This window comes from Pteronotus mesoamericanus, unplaced genomic scaffold (genome assembly GCF_021234165.1).
Source record: "Pteronotus mesoamericanus isolate MK-2021 breed Mesoamerican mustached bat unplaced genomic scaffold, CSHL_Meso_final contig_657, whole genome shotgun sequence".
NCBI classification, from domain to species: domain Eukaryota; kingdom Metazoa; phylum Chordata; class Mammalia; order Chiroptera; family Mormoopidae; genus Pteronotus; species Pteronotus mesoamericanus.
Genome location: NW_026555229.1, coordinates 13759580 through 13776061, shown reverse-complemented (window position 1 = coordinate 13776061; position 16482 = coordinate 13759580). Strand labels below are relative to the sequence as shown.

The 16482-nt window shown below is 46.9% G+C and overlaps 1 protein-coding gene across 23 annotated transcripts in view; it reads right to left on the bottom strand.

Moving 5' to 3' along the window:
* Window positions 1–1934: 1934 nt before the first annotated feature.
* The window catches only part of TCF7L2 (transcription factor 7 like 2), a 189335-nt gene continuing 174787 nt past the window's right edge, over window positions 1935–16482 (bottom strand). For 6 of the 23 annotated variants that reach the window (XM_054581538.1, XM_054581541.1, XM_054581542.1 and 3 more), the window contains 3 exons: window positions 16272–16379; window positions 11313–11361; window positions 3804–4034 (listed from right to left, as the gene is read on the bottom strand). In XM_054581538.1, the coding sequence (XP_054437513.1) occupies window positions 3955–4034; window positions 11313–11361; window positions 16272–16379 (237 nt within the window). In that variant the 3' untranslated portion in view covers window positions 3804–3954. Of the gene's footprint in view, window positions 4035–8703; window positions 8777–9396; window positions 9470–10693; window positions 10745–11312; window positions 11362–16271; window positions 16380–16482 lie in introns of all 23 variants that reach the window. The other 17 variants (XM_054581525.1, XM_054581526.1, XM_054581529.1 and 14 more) reach the window with 6 other exon arrangements.

The following is a 16482-nucleotide window of genomic DNA, read 5'->3' as shown; positions in this document are numbered from 1 at the left end:
GTGCCAGGCACTAGTACACAAGAGGACATAGAAGCCACAATCCTGTCCTCTCAGAGGGCTCTCCAGGGCACTGGTCCTCAACCATGAGTGCTTTTGACTCCCAGGTGACATTTGGCAATGTATGTCTAGAGATTATTTCTGGTTTTCATGACTGGGGTGGGGGGGGGGGGGAGAGGGCTACTGGCCACGAGTGGAGAGAGGCCGGGGATGCTTACACTGTACAATGCATAGGACCGTCCCCCACCGCACAGTCATCCAGCCCACAATGTCAACAGCACCAACTGGTGTCACAGCATTGACCGGACAGCAGGTGAGGACGTTAAAGGCAGGAGAAAACAGGAAGCTGTTAGAGCACACTGGAGGGAGGCATCACCTACCCTTGTCTACGGTGCTGTCTCCGCTGAGACCTGAGGATGACAAGAGTGGTCAGGCAGGACGTGGGGAGGAGGGCTGCAGGAGCGGAGAATCTTCCAGGCTGAGGGAAACTACATCTTTGAAAGGGGAAGAGAGAACATGCTTTCAGGCAGCTCACCTCTCTAGTCTGGCTAGAGGGGAAGAGAGCGCATGGGGCAGAGGAGGAGCCAACAAGGGAAGCTCAGGGGGACTGTCCCGTCACAGTCTGGGCAAGGATCATGTTTACTATGCAAGGAGGCATTGCAGTGTGTAAAGGGCCGCTTTGGAGTCCGACGTAACTTTGAATCCCAGCTCCACCACCTGACATGCTATGCGACTTTGCACAAGACACTAACCCTAAGTTTCTAAACCAGGTTTCAGGACGTAAAACAGAGCGTGGAGGGGAGACTAATACCCACCCCAGGTGGCAGTGCTGGGATGAAATGGGGAAATGCACAGCAGCAGCTCGGGCCGCTACACACTGCCACAAATGGAAATTGTTCTTATTTGTGTTTTCACGGGCCACTTGGAGGCCAGCGTGCAGAATAAAATGGGGGAAGGACAACCAGCATCACTCCTTCCTGGAAATACAAAGCTAAAAGCAAAAACAAAATACTGCGATTTTACAAGACAAGAATGAGCAGGCGCAAAGCAGAGCTTCTGAGGAAGTTTAAGGTCTGGATGACAACGGCGGCGGCAGAAACAGCTTCCATGCCTGCTGAAATCATATCCTTTGAAGGTCTGATTGTCCTAGGTTAAGTGAACACTGTATCCATCCATCCATCCTGGTCGGCCTGAGAAATGAATGCCACAGAAACCGGAGGAAGATCTTTGTTGTGGCCCCTGATTGGTAATGGTAATGACCTTGCACGCTGGCCAGGGCAGAGCCAGAGAACTTGGGTCGCACAGATGGCCAAACTCCTCTATACAAATTTCGAGGTCAATCACCTGGATCCAATTTTCTAAGCAGCTTCTCGCTCAACAGTTGCTCACCGCCAGAGAAAGAGGGTTTCAAGCCGACACCCTGACCACCTCTGCCAGTGAGAAACCCTTAGAAGGAACTTAGGATACATCCACATCGATGGTCCTTAAATGGGAGCAGAGTGGTCTCTCCAGTCCACTCCTGGTGAACTATCTCATTAACCAGAATTCAGTCCCTTGGGCTCAACGTGAGTGGGACAGCCAGGCTGCACCAGAGTGGCTGTTTCATAGCCAGAAGAGTGACATGTGGTGGGTTAACTGTGCTTTGCTTACAGAAATGAACTTACAGTACACAAGATATGCCAAACAGGCATTACAAATGGGAGGACGGGGAGGGCGTGGAGACAATCGCTCTCTCAAAAGAGTTCAAGATCACTTTTTGGTATCTATGTCACCACCTACCACCCATTCCAGCCGTGTGATCTCCAGTTCCAGCTTGGGAGTACTTTTTTCTTTTTTTTTCTTTTTTTGGTGAAGGTGGATCTAGTTTCCCCAGAGATAAAATGCAAATCACAGAAACAAGTGACCAGCCTTTATCTGCACACACTAAGTTGCTTTTATTCATCCAGCACGGCATGCTACAGATACTGTACAGCATGAACATTTATTCATTACAAAAATGGCTTCCAAACCATTAAAAATGAAATTGGAATAAGAGCATAAAACGGAACAGTAACATCACAACTGTTAGGAAACATTCAAAGTATTCACAAAAAAAAAAAAAAAATGTTATAGTTAGCATCTTAATAAACCAGAGAAAAATCGGAGACAGTTTTACAATCGCTTCATGTCAACTACAATGGCACTGAATGAACAGGTTTCAGCTTTATACAGCATTTTGCAACATCAACATGCCTAGGTTTTTTTTATTTTTAAAGTTTGCTACCTACTTGTATGTCGTACATGTACATAAAAGCGGCAGCTGGTTTTTCCTTTAAGAGTAATCTAATATACAGAATTTTGGCCCTTAAGGGTTTATACCTCTTCATTTAAAATGCTTTTCTGGACAATCTGCTACCAAACACATCTTGTTATAGGTGACATTAAAACTACATACAAATCTACCTATGTAACATCACAGCAAAACATGATGAACAAAAATTACAGCATCAAAAAGAGGGAGAAAGCTGAAGTCACTGAGAATTTTGGCACGTAAAGTTTTGCACAGTCTGTCCATGTCCTCACGGGGCAGGGCGCTGGGCTGTGAGTTCAAAGGGGAGACCGGGTGGTTCCCACTGTTGCTCACACAGCGTCGCTAAGATTCCCTCACTAATTTTCAAGTCTTGTTTCACATAATGGCTTTTAAAGCAACCTTTGTTAATGCTACTGATCCTTTAATGCAACTATTCATGTCCATTTGGCGGCGTCTGGGTTTCATACAGAGAAAAAAAAAAAAAGTCAAAAAGGGAAACAAAAAATATATATACATATTTTATATATAAACTTAAAAACCTTGTACAAATGAGTTGTTATACATAAGATGCTGATGCTAAGGGGGAAAAAAACTTTATACAGTTTCAAGAAAAAGGAAAACATATTTTAAAAGGGACGACGTACAGGTCCAACGAGCAATCTCTAAAGCAATAAATACTACTGGTCCGACAGCGTTGTGATTCCATTCATTGTTGAGTAGCATCCCCTCCCCCCAAAAGAACAACACCATGGAACAAGGTATATTAACACATTTTAACCCTTTGTTTCTGTACATTTAAACAATAACAAGTAACATCACAATAAAAGTTGTTTCACACAGGAAAAAAAAAGTAATGGCACTGCATTCATCGTGCCCTTGTGGTTTAAAAACCAGATGTAAAATGATTGGTTCGCAAGCTCGTATTTAATACAAATAATACAGAACCAACTCCTTCGGGAGGGCTGCTTCAAAATTGCTTCATTTTTTTTCCTTTTTGTTTTTTAATCAGTCTTTTAAAACTAAGCTATCCGAACTACATAACAGTTATGTATATATATATATTTTTTAAACGCTACAAAGACTTTAAACAGCTGTTGATAAAAATTTTGGTAGAATCATGAGGTTCTTCTCTCATCTACATATTTAAAAGGAGAAATTGAAATAAGAATGGGTCAAATATTGACCAATGAACTCGATAAACATTAACTAATGTAGCCACGTGGCACAAAATTAAGAGTAAAAAACAAAACCTTCCAAAAGGGGGGAGAAACAAAGAAAAGCAAAATGAAGCACTACACAACACAACCAGGGCTAGCGCAGCTAAAGCTATTCTAAAGACTTGGTTACCAGGGAGAGAGGCTGGGGTTGGGTCCCGGCCAGAGAGTTGTGGGAATGTAAGGAAGATGTCGACGGCTGTGCAATAGATGAGGAGGGCATGATGGGTGGCTGCAAAGCGGCTGGAGGCAGGTCCAGGGCCCCGTTGGGACAGAGGGCAGGGGCCTTGCCATGGGCGTCGGCAAGAAGGAGGGCGGGCGGCGGAGGCATCATGGACAGGTGGGCCAGGGGGTCGGGCTTCAAGGACAGCGAGAGAGGCTGGGTCTGCTCAGTCTGTGACTTGGCGTCTTGGGCAGGGGAGCCTAGCAGGTTGGGGGAGGGAGGAGGCGAGTCTAGTAAGCTTCCATCTGAAGAGGGTGGACTGAGGCAGCTGCCTTCACCTTGTATGTAGCGAACGCACTTTTTTTTTCTCCTAGAAACAGGGGAGAGAGTTTCTGTGAATAACGGGCAAAGGTGCCAGGGGAGAGTTGTCTCATGCTCAGAGTCAAGCTGAAGTCACCTGACAGGAGCCCCCTGGGGACGGCACGCCCAGCGGCCAGAGCGCTACTCAAGTTACACAGGGGTGCCACGCTCACCGAACCACTGCCCACTCCTAAGTCTGCTACGTGAACGAAATATTTAATTGTACAGAATTCCCTACCTACCTGCTTCCTCTGCCCCCACTACATGCCCACGACCCTCCCCCGCTCAAATGTAAGTGAGCAGACGAACAAATGCCACCCGTTGGCGGGTGGCATCGATGTGCCAGATAGTGAGATGCACTGACAAACTTGTTCTCTCTCTTTGGGCTTACACACCCCCCTCACTTTCCTTTCCATCACCCTCCCCCATTTCTAGCCCCCCACCTCCACCCCCAATGGCGCGTGTGCGTGTGTGTAGAGAGAAAGACAGAGCTCCTTCCCAGGCGCCTCATGTGAATATGAAACTCTCAAAATGCTGACTACTGAGCCCACAGAGCTGAAGGCAGCACTAGCGAGAGGCTTAAAGTTTTCAACACACCGCCACCACCGCCACCACACCACCACCAGGCTGCTGACGCCCAGAGAGCTGTCGGGCTTGTCTGTTAAGAACCACACCAAATCAAGAGAGGTCAGAATCAGGTGAAAGGAGGGGGAAAACAAAAATAAAACAAAATAAACTAAAAAACAAAACAAAATGAAAAATTAAAAAAAAAGAACGAAACCAAAAACAAAACAAAACAAAAAAAAAAAAAACCACCAAAAACAGGTAGAAGAGGATAAACAAAGGTGGAGGAGGGGAAGAATAAGAAAAACAGAAAATGATCCAAAGGAACGAGAATAACTGGTTGTATGGCCTGCAGGTTGTGGATTAAATTATGATTCAGACTTGATTTTTTTTTTTAAAGATTTGGGGGTTTCCCCTCCCCCACCCCACAGTGAGAAGGCTGGAAAGGAGAGATGTGAGGATGGCAGGGAGGGGTGCCGAGGCCGGTCACTGGAGGGCGCAGCACGTCACAAGGAAGTGACGACAGAGAAGAAGTGCCAGGGGGCTGTGGCATGGACCTTCTGGAGTCGGGGTTATTATCCTCATTAGTGTTTGAACCACTGAGACTAATTTTTTTGGCCCTGTATCAAAACCAGAATCTCCCCTTTCTATTTCTTGTTTATGTAAGAGATAGGGATGAGAATTTCAGAGCCTCTCTTGCTTATCATCAAAGGTTGGAGAAATCAATTCAAGAAACGGAACTTGTGACCTGAAAGCTTCTCCCACTATTAATCCCAGTCGGATGGGGTAATATTTGGTAGGAAAGGTGATCCTGGGATGAACTCCACTCATGCTATAAAAAGTAATGTGGATCCAGGAAATGTGCTGATCTAAGGAAAATATAGTCAGAACCGTCCGTGGCTGGTAACACTCCATCTAAAAACAAGTGTGTGAGCGCTGGCCAGCTTTCCATCGCTAGGAAGCAACTAAGATGCTGCCTGGTTGAAGGCCACCACTGTCAGATGTCACTGGCCACTGAAAGGAAGGGGATGTAATGAGTTCCTGCTTGGGTCTGTGCCCCAGAACTGTCCAATCATGCCCCTGAGTTCGGACTCAGCAAGATGGCAGGAGGGGTGGGGGGAGAACAGAAGGGGCATGCTTGGTCTTCCCTGCCTCCCAGAGGCTGAGACCCACGGGCAGGTGGCCTTGGGGTCTATCCAGCCCCTCCCTGGGTCGGAAGGAACTCTAGGGAAGTGACGGTAGCCCCCCACCCACCTTCAAATTGACACGGTTCCTTTTCCTCCTCTGGGATAGACTGAAATAGACTGTGGGTTCTGCTCCCTTCCCAGAAGCCCAAGATAAATACTTAACAGAGTTTTAAACCACCTTAGCCTGCAGATCAAAACATGCTCAAAAAACTAAGGTAAAATGTCCATGCATTTTAAAAATGGGCGAAGGGAGGGAATGGGGATGGGGGGGGGGGGCAGAAGCAACATGGAGAAAGCAACAGGGAGAAATGAGAGGAGAATGGGAAAAAGAGAAAAAGGGGGGAAAACAACAGGAAACAAGGAATGACATCAAGCAGCATTCCATGCTATATTAGGGCAGAGTGAAAAGGTGGGGACAGCAACTTGGTGGGCTCCAAACAGAATCTTGTTAAAAATGTCCTCAAGTAAAATTAGAAACCCTGTGTAGTGAGCAAGGAGCCCTGATTGGCTCCCCCACCCGCCCCACCCTCCCTGCGACACAGGAAGTTTCCGTGTGTGTTGTGGGGATGGGTGGGGGCACTTTGAACAGGGGACATGAAGACTATGAGTGACAGAGTGACGCTCTTTCTAAAAGGCGGCTGGGCAAAAGGCAACTGCACACACATTTCTGATGAGCCAGAAAATGACTTTACAACTTCTTTTTAAAAAAAAACAACACATTTTGTCCCATTGATTTAGCATCAAGCCAGATCCTGGCAAAGAGGAGAGGTTGGAAAAAAAAGGGACAAAACCCATCCTCTTACCCTCCCCCACCTAGGCTCCATCTCTAACCACGGGGTGGCCTCTTAAAAATCCACTGTTGGCTTCTTACAGGTTATTCTGAAAGGAAAAAAAAAAAAAAGTTCTTCCTGATCCTGTTTTGGAGTTTCAGCCTTAAAAGAGCAGAAATGTACCAGCTAACAGCTTTTAGGGTATTAAAAACGTCCCCCAACAGAGTAAAAATGGTCCCCAGGACTGTTCCAATGGTGCTGAGGCGGGAAAGAACACCCAGCAGGGATGTGGGACGTCTCAGCATCCACAGCAACGCTGCACTTTAGGAAATCGTGTTTATGAAGCAGCTGCAAAGGTTTTCTGTTCGTTTTGTTTTGAGTAAAAATGGCATGAAAATTTTGGTCTCTGAGGAAGATACTGCACCATGGCTTTAAGCAAGCAAGGTATGGGTTGTGTCTGAGAAGAGAACGTCTGTCCAGTTGATGTTAGTAATGATAAGTTTCACACCACTCCCCCGCCCCCAAAAAGGCCAAGTCTAACTCCCAGTAACTGCTTCCAAATCAAAAAAGGGATTCACAAACCACCACTCACCTCCCGTGAATAAAATGCACAAACCGGGCAACAAACCACATTGTGAGGTGTGCACATGGCCATGCATTTCTACAGACCGTGAGAAACCCTCTCTGAGAGGGGACCCTGTGGTCAGCTCATCCTTGGCCATGGCAGGGCGTCTCCGAACAGGATTCCCCAGCTACTTATCCTCCTTCTCAGCACAAAAAAAACCTCTGGCACAAATTCACTGCCTGGATAGATAGGGCAGGCAGAGTTCTGTCTTCTGGGCCAGCCGAGCTAAATGCCTAACTCCTTTCATCGGCTTCATCATAAAACCCTTTTCTGTCGCACAGAAAAGACCCCGGGACTGTGTGGAAAGGACGTGTGTCCCCTCCGTGAACACTGCCATTCTACAGAATGACCGAGAATCCCTCTCCTGCTCGGTGTCCCCCATCCTCATTCAATGCTCAGAGGGCCGCCTGGGGAGTTCCCTCTCATTCAAGACTCTCAGCCCTCTCTCTCCTAAAGGTGTTGTTAGCGCCAGGCACGTCACCAATCTCGTAAGGCATCGGGGTGGGGGAGGAGACGAGGGAGAGTCGTGGGCATGCACGTAATGGGATGGACATCTGATCTAACGTCTAAACACGGAACACATGGCAAAGGCATGGAGAGGGACACGTGACAAGGGAGGCACTACAAACAGAAAAGCGTGTTTGGGTGTTGAGATACCTACCATCATAATATTCCAAATTCAAAGACTGCTTGTATCAGAACAAAGAAACAACAAATTTAACCAAGGTGGTCATTAAAGGAAAAGAAATGAGACAGGAACTAGTTGGCATCCCTCCACCAAGAAGGAAGTACCTACACCTTCCCTGAAATTACAGGTTGGATGGAAGCCTGCAGGTGGAGCCCGGGTGTTTAATCTGGACGCTTCTGATTCCTTTGGAACCACTGCGCTCTCTCTAAATAGAGATGTGTGTGCTCTTCACCCTGCGGGCCAGCAGCACTGCAGTGCGGGACTGCGGCGCCCTTTCCTGCAGCCCTTCCGCTGGTGCATGCCAGTGAATGCCACGCTTCTGTCCGCCATGGAAAACAGTGTCAGCTAACCAAGCTTCTCTGTGCAGACATGTGGTTTTTCGACATAAAACAAAACAGCAAAACAAAACCAAAAAAAGCCTGCCCCAGAGCACTTCTCCAAGTGTCTTGACTCCGGGTGCACGGGAATGCCATTTAATGCTGCCAATTTTTGCTTGTTCTGTGCTCGGCACACAGGCCACGGGAGTATTCGTAAGGCTGGGCCAGTTCCAGGATGCTGGCTTTCAAAGCAAAAGGGTGAGTGCGCCTGTCCTGGTCTGTCAGGGCTGTGCCTGGGCCCTACCACCAGGGGTATGTTATTTGTAAGAGGAGGCGGGGAAGAGAGGAAGAGAAAGTGGGGAGAGGACACGGCATAAAATTAGCGAGGAAATTTTGAAGAATGAGGATCATTAGTCATTGATGCCAGTGCGGGAGGAGATGGGAACAGGGTCAAAATATATTGACACACTAAGGTATAGAAGGACAGAATGCTTTGATTTTCCCAAAGGCCTCGCAGTGGTCATATACCTGCACGGTTTGCACCATAAAGTCTGTCGGTCAAGCCCGAACAGTGCCCGACACTTCTTTGGAGTATTTGCATCTGTTAGCATAAGGTAAACACAAAAAATACAACACAATGGTGGGTCGTGCTCAGTTGGATGTGAAATCTCAGCTACAGCTGACTTGTCTTCTACATCACCTCGGTTCTATTAGATTGTCTTCCCTCACCAAGGGCATGAAAGGAAAGGACTTCTATGAGTCAAAAGAAAAAAATAAAATAAAACGATAAAACACACACAAAAAAAAACAACAACCAGAAACCAAAAAACAACAAGGAAAAAATAAATAAAAATAGAGAGAGAAGAGGAGGGGAAAAGGTGACGCTGTTTGCTTCTACCTAGGCAGGATTACGGTGGATGTCACTGAGCCCCATCCTGGGCCGTCGTGAGGAAGGGGGTTGGCAGGCAACGTTCCCTGGGAGGGGCGTGCTGGGGTTTGCTGTCGCTGACCCGAGGAGGCACAAGTGATGCTGTTTTACAGTGGCATTTTGGCTAGCAGCAGCGGGGGAACAAGCACATCCCTCACAGAGCAGTGTCCCGCGCCCTCGTGTCTCCTAAGATCCACACACAGAGCTACAAAGCGACAGGCCAGAGAGGGGGGGAAAGGACCAAATAGACCAGCTGCAAACCAGCACAGCGAATCTGGGAAATCTATACACACCTGCAAGGGCCGCACCAGTTATTCTGTTGATCAAGGCCAAAGCGCGCTCGGCATTTCTTAGGAGCGCTCAGGTCTGAATGAGTTCAAGAGAGAAGCGAGCAGAGGAGGAGGACGTGGGAGAGAGAGAGAAAGAGAGAGAGAGGGAGGGAGGGGGGGAGAGAAAGATACAAATAAGAAAAAAATAAAAATAAAAAAGGGAATAAATCAATGACCTGGTTACTAATTACAAAATACTGACTTTCGATTTTTAACTTTCTTTAATGAAAAAAAGAGGTAAAAAAAAGTCACATTCTTATTCAACTTGTGAAATTAGCTGTTGCAAATAAAGCTGCAGTATCCCTTCATTAAGGACTGTCTCTCAGATTTGGTTTGAGATGATAAAGTGAAGTTAGATACTGAAGAGCTAGCTTTTAAATAACATTTTTCCAACTTTTGGTTCTGCTTTCCTTTTTTTGTTTTTGTTTTTGGCTCTCAATTTGTTTTTCTTAAAGAAGAAAATAAAGCAAAGGAGGGAATTAAGTTTGTAACATGCTTTTTTCTTCTCAGAGTACAACAGTTTAAAAAAAAAGAAAAATACTACAAATAAAAACAGAACAAAATGAAACAAAACAGAAAGAAATAAAGAAAGAAAAAGGTTGTGGTACTGGGATATTGCAGCTTTTGGAAAGTTCATCTTTTCTTTTTAAATCTATTTTCATTAATATTAAGAAAGGGACAGAGAGAGGTAAACAGGCTGTGTGAATGAGCTGTTAAGAGTTAGTTAGAAGCTCATAGCAGCATTTAAGCAGGTACAGTTAGTACAATGCTAGCGGGTTTGCAAATTATAAGCAGCAAAGCAAAAGGAAGAAAAAAACTAAAATAAAAAAGCAAAGGAAAAAATAATACTGCGGATGCATGCTTGCGTGAGAAAACTTAGTGGGAGCGATGAAAAAAATGCCATTAGATTAAGGAGGTTTATTACTGAATTCCTTCCATTTTTTTTTTTTAACCAGTCTCTTTTAAAGAAATACTGCATATTCAATTTGCACAGTTAGTTCAACTCTAAATCACTGTCATCACTGCTTAAACAACTGTTATGGGAAAAATAAATAAATAAACAAAGCAAAAGTTAAATTAAATTAAAAAAACACAAAAGCAACTGAAAAAAAATTCTACTGAAACATACAAAACCGAGTAGATGGTCATTTTAAAGAATGTTCAAATGTCATACGTGTTTAATGTTAATCAAACTATAATGGCAAGAAAAATGAAAAAACAGTTTAGCAACTATTTTAACGACTCAAAATGACATTAGCACCTGTAATCGGAGGAAGTGAAAGGCAAGGATTTAGGAAACATTCGCTGTGTTCTGAAAAAAAAGAACAAATTATACAAAGCCTTCAAAATGTTTTTGTTTGTAATAGCCTGGCCTTCTCCAAGGGACCTCTGAGATTGCCTATGCAGTATTTCTAATTTCTTCTAGAGATTGACAAACCTCCTTAATTTAAGTTGGGTGCAATTTACCACTGTAAAGGCATGCATCGGAACATTCAGGAACAGCCCAATTAATATCAAACACTCACACCCCGGCTACTCCCCTAACCCCTCCTCACCCCTGCTCAGACACATACAGAGTAAGCAGACTGTATAAACCCCTCATGGGCATGCCTACTGCTCTCCAGTTACAGGCTCTACAGTTATTTAAAAACACATTCCACTAGAATTACAATGTGCTTTTCATGCAACAATGAATGTTACTAGCTTTAAAAGGGCAGTCATGAAGCAATTAATTAAAATGCATAAACAAAACAGCTGGCTAAGATGGGTTCCCCCCACCACGTCTTGGCCTTGAGTCTCTCCTGCCTTCCCCGATAGAAGCCTGACATACAAGAGTGGTCCTCGAGAGTACCGCTCCTTCCTGCGCCCTCCTAACTTACCATTGGTCTCCCCGGGCTGCTTGTCCCTTTTCCTCTTCTTCTTCTTCCCCTAGATGAACAGATAAAACACAGGAAATTAATGCAAGAGACAGCTGGGAGGAGGGTGTCAGGGCTCCCCTGGACGGAAGGCGGGAGGAGGGGGGCATCCTGCTCTCCACCCACACTGGCTCCTGGAGGGGTTGCCAGCCCCCTCCACCCACATGCCCCGATGAAACGTCCTCTACTCGGGCCGGAAGGACGCCAGCCCAGCAGAAGAGAAGGAATCGATGAGGGTGAAGGAAAGACCTCTTTGCCGCACACTATGTCCATCCTCAAGACTGGCCCGGGCATCGGAGTCCGTACAGGGGTGAGGGAGATTTGGGGAGCGTGGACACAAAGGGCTGCAAGTGGCCCAGGAGCCCATGGCCACAGGACAAATGAATGCTGAGATGACGGGGGGGACTCAGAGCCTCCCTGCCTCCATCGAGTCTCTTACTAAGGCCAACAGGTCTCCTTCTGAACCAAAACTTAAAAAGCTGAAGTGGTGGCTTTTCTTAGGGCTGTAGGGAGGGCCTTGGTTTTAAAAGGCAGAAGGGGAAATTTTTAAAAAGGCAAAATAGAAAACAGAAATCATCTGAGCTCCTTTTAAAACTGCTGAGTAGACCTCCATAGAAGAGGGGACATTGTCTCCATTCCCCTCTCCTATCATGATTGTAATACTCCTCAGAATAACAGCTCATGTTTATTGAGCACATACTACGTGCCAGCCATGATTCCAAGAGTGCCATGCATATTGACTCATTAATCCTCATACAATCCTATACAACAGGCATTATTTTGCCATTCCAATTTCACACCTAAGGAAACCGAGGCACAGAGAGGTTCTGAAAGCTTCCTGAGATGACAAAGCTAGCAAATGGTGGGGGCCAGGATGGGACCCCAGGTGGTCTTGGTTCCACAGTCCTTACCCACTAAGCTACGCTGCCTACATATTGAATGCCTTATCCTCCATGGAAGGTTTCCAATTGATTATGTGTGATGCATTGCATGGAGTCATTCGCCTTCTCCAACCTGATCCTTTTTGAAATCCTGTGTGCGTGTGGCTGTAGACGTGGAATGGGAACAGGAGGGGGCTCTGCAGGGGTCACTGCCTCAGCCCAGACCTGAAACTACTTCTCCCTCACCTCAGCAGTGCCAGTCCTACCCACGAGTTAGCTGCCTGGGGTCTAGCAAAGGGCGTAAACGGAAGACACGGTCTCATGTCTCCAGTTGTTTCTGGATCTCTAAATACTACCTTTGCCTAAAGCTTCTCATGGTACGTGCACATCAACCCCAGAAGAGAAAAGGAAGGAGACAGGTAGAAAACCTGAGAACCCAGAGGCCCTGTAAGAAATTCAGGGTGGAGGAGACACAGAGTTTCAGCTTCATCCAAGCACGGACAGCCAGCGGTTCCACAGAAAGCCTCTCTTTTCTCTCATATCTCAGAGCCTGTACCACTTGGGAGTTTGTCTTGGCCTTCAGTTCAGTGTTTCTATTTGGCCTTTCAGTTCAGTGTTTCTAGGTATACAATGGAAGGGAGGGAGAGCGGGAGGGAGGGCAAGAGGGAGCGCGGGAAGGGACGGAAAGGAGGGAGGATGAGAGGGAGGGAGGGAGGGAGGGAGGGAGGAGTTCGTGTGCCTTCTCAAGAGCCTTAGTGTCAGTGTCTCTCCTGTGTAAAGAGCCAAGTGTCACCTAGCTGGCCATCTGGGAACAGGCAAGAGGGTCTAGTTTCAGGTTACTGAGGAGCCTGAAGTCAAAACCTCAGCTGAGCACAGCAGCGTCCGCATCCACGTGCCGAGGACTTCTCCATCACCTCCAATACAATGTTCACCCATTTTTAATCTCTCGCGATACATCCTAAAAGGCAGCTAGATATTCCACTATGCATAGGAAGCTGTCAGTTTAGGATAACTGAGATGTCATGACTGAGGAAATGACTGTTTAGACTAAAGGCTTCTAAAAGACAGGGACTGTGTTTTAAATGGGAAAGGACATCAAGAAACTTAAAAACACTACTTAGTGGGAAGGGAGATGCGCCTCAAGGAAGGCAGCCACACCATTATCTCCTTAATTTAAAAAAAAAAAAAAAAAAAAAGGCCCTAAAATATGTTAGTGAGGGCGGAAAAACTCACGATGAGCAAATGGCCTAGGAACTATCTCCTTACTTCACCCAGAAGAACTAGAAAGGACATTAGGCCTAATTCAATGCCAGGAGCCAGGTGTGTCACCGCGCTCCAGAATGCGCCACGTCTGACGGCCTGAACGGGACTGCTTCACTCAATTCTATTTTGCTAAGGTAAAGGCTCTGGGAGAGCTCCAAAAAGCTCCAAAAGAGCTTCTGGAAAGGCTCTGTCACCACTTGGCTGGAAAAGTAGGAGTGTGAAAGAGGCATGAGGTTAGCTCGAAAAACTTTCCAGAAGAACCTTTTGGATTTATAATGGCCCAAGTAATTTATATAGACTCCTACATCAAGTCAGTTTAAAAAAACACCAGCACATTTACGCTATAATCGAATTCGTAAAAGCTTTTAAGTCTTGATTTTTGCTCCAGTCTGTTTCCTGGGTCACAGATGGACGGAAGGAAGGAAGGAAAGGAGGGAGGGAGGGAAGGAGGGGGCGGGGAGCGAAGGGCTGCCTGCCTGCATTCACACCCACGAGTAATGAGCCATTGTGTGAAGCATCTAACAGTACCACTTACAAGAAATAAAGCTCCTACTACCCCCAATCCAAATATACCTCAAAACTTTCAAGTCTTACCGGGGGTCCCCATACTACATCAACCCCTTCCAAATGTAAAACAGCTAACGTTATTTCAAGTGCCTCATGAACCTTCTAAAACCTAGAAAGCATTTCATAAAAAGCCTCAGGCAAGACTCTAACCAAGTAAATAATCGCAGCATTCCTTGGAAGCTCCCACAAGGTGGGCCTTGTACCTTGGTGGAGATCTCAGCCTGCACAACTCCAGGGGGCGCCACGTACGTAGCCCACAGCGTAATTAACACACGCTAGCGTTGTGCAGCGCATGTTCTGCACAGCTGCACGTGAAGTCCCTACTATGACCCAAAATGCCTACTGGGGATATGGTATCTATAGAAAAGTTGGATTCTCGGTGGTACCCGTCTAGATCACTCAAGGATTTGGGTCCGTGGCAGTCAGGAGCTGGAGCTGAACTCTAAGGACTTCTGACCTGAAACCAGGAGGGCCGCTTTCCTGAAATGGGTCGGTTTTATGTCTGTGTGGAGGCTGCAGGGCCTGCCTGCCGCCGGAAAGCTCCACCTTGAGGTCACGTGGGGAGAGCAGCAAGCCCAGGGGGAGAGCAGCGACTTTCTCATGCTCTTCCTTTCAGCTCCAGAAGAAAGGCCTCCCAGCTGCACACATGCTGAGGACAAATGGGAAGGTCCCAAGCAGTTCAGACCCTGTGCATGACCATCTGTGAGTGACAAGGGCTCTGAGCAGAGCCACCGTGCCATGGAGAGGTTCAGCACTTATTCTGGTTTAGACTCCCAGGAGGAACATAATCTAATGCTCCCGGCTAAGGGCAGTGGGACTGAGAGGGAGGGTTATGAACACATAGGGGTTAAGCCCAAACGTCTCCGCTCTCCACTCTCCTTCACCCACACCACAAAAAGCAGACGAACAAACACGTGTTTGAAGGTACAAGAATAAAGTGGGGGGAAACCTGAAAGTGCCAATCAGAGCAAGCAGAAGCCAGCCTTCCCTCAGGACGCACCTGGTCCTGCAGGTTGCTGTGACTTCCTGGTGGCTGGTAAGTTCGGAGACAAGTGAATATGCCTGATGCAACTCAGAACCGCCACAATAACATGCACAGTAAGTCTGCGATCGGCAATAAAGGAACAGCTCTGAACGTGCACACAGAGAGTGCTGCTTCAACACAGGGGGCCATGAGCGAGTTAGTTAGGTCAGGGAGCAATGACTGGTGAGAATTTCATCCCTGCGTCCCTGATACCAGCAAGACATCGGATGATAAGCCTGTTGCTGGGATTATGACGAACTTTGTTCCACATCCCCCCAAAAGTGGACCGTAAAATCACTTCACATAACCAAATGCTATGCAATGAGGTAACTGACAAAATAAGAGACATTTCATCTATCTGGAGAGGAGAGAGAGCCCGGAGTCCAGACCTTGAGCTAAGGAGCAAAATGGAAGATAAGAAAGAATGGTAAGCAGTGACAGAGGTCTCCAGAGAAGAGCGATTATGGGAGAATTGTTGAGTGTCACAACCACTGCCATTAGTGAAAAACAATCCTACAGGGGTCCTAAAACCCAGGAGCGGAAACAAGGCGAATCCTAGAGCAAACAGAGCCCAGGACCACACACACACTCTTTGCCCCACCGTGCTGGGTCCCTGCCAAAGGATGACTTCTACCAGCTCCTTTTGGGGGTATTCCCACCATGCATGCCCCTCCCAGGATGAACTAGGCTCCCAACTTCTAGAGCACCACGAATAAGGCATTTGCTTCATTTTCCCTATTAAGGGTGAACAAATGCCCTAATCGAAGATCCATGAGGAATTCAACTCTCTCCCCTCCATCTGGATCCACTTCCCTGTGAGGTCGCCCCAGGGAGCACTGCTGAGAGGCATAAGCCCCACTGGAAGTATCCTAGAGCCCTGTCTCCTCAAAGACACGGGCTATGTGTGGGAAGCCCCAAATTGACCTCACGGGTCCTGAACAGGAACACCAGGACACCTCCTCCCTCCTCCCTCCTCCCTCCTCCCTGAAGGCTGAGGGAGCCACACTGGAGGCCAAGCCCAGCCAAGACCTTCTAAGCCCAGTGCTCAGACAAGATGTTAACGCTCCCAGAAGTAGGCAGACTGAATGGCTCTGAGGCCTGATTTGGGTTGGCAGTAGTGTTCCCCTGTCCGCATGGACATCCAGCACATGTCTATAGACTCTAGTCTCAGGAAAAAGAGCCACCTACATAATTATCCCGTGCGGACCAGCCAGGGTACAGCTGCATGTGAAGCTGTCGCTCCTTCCGGGCCAGCTCGTAGTATTTTGCTTGCTCTTCTCTAGACAGTGCGTGCCACTGGCGGGGTCATGGGGGGAGAGAGACAGAGAGAGACATGCAAAACCATTACCAACTACACAGGAGCTGAGGGTGAATAATGCTTCTTTTCTGGAGAAGCCCC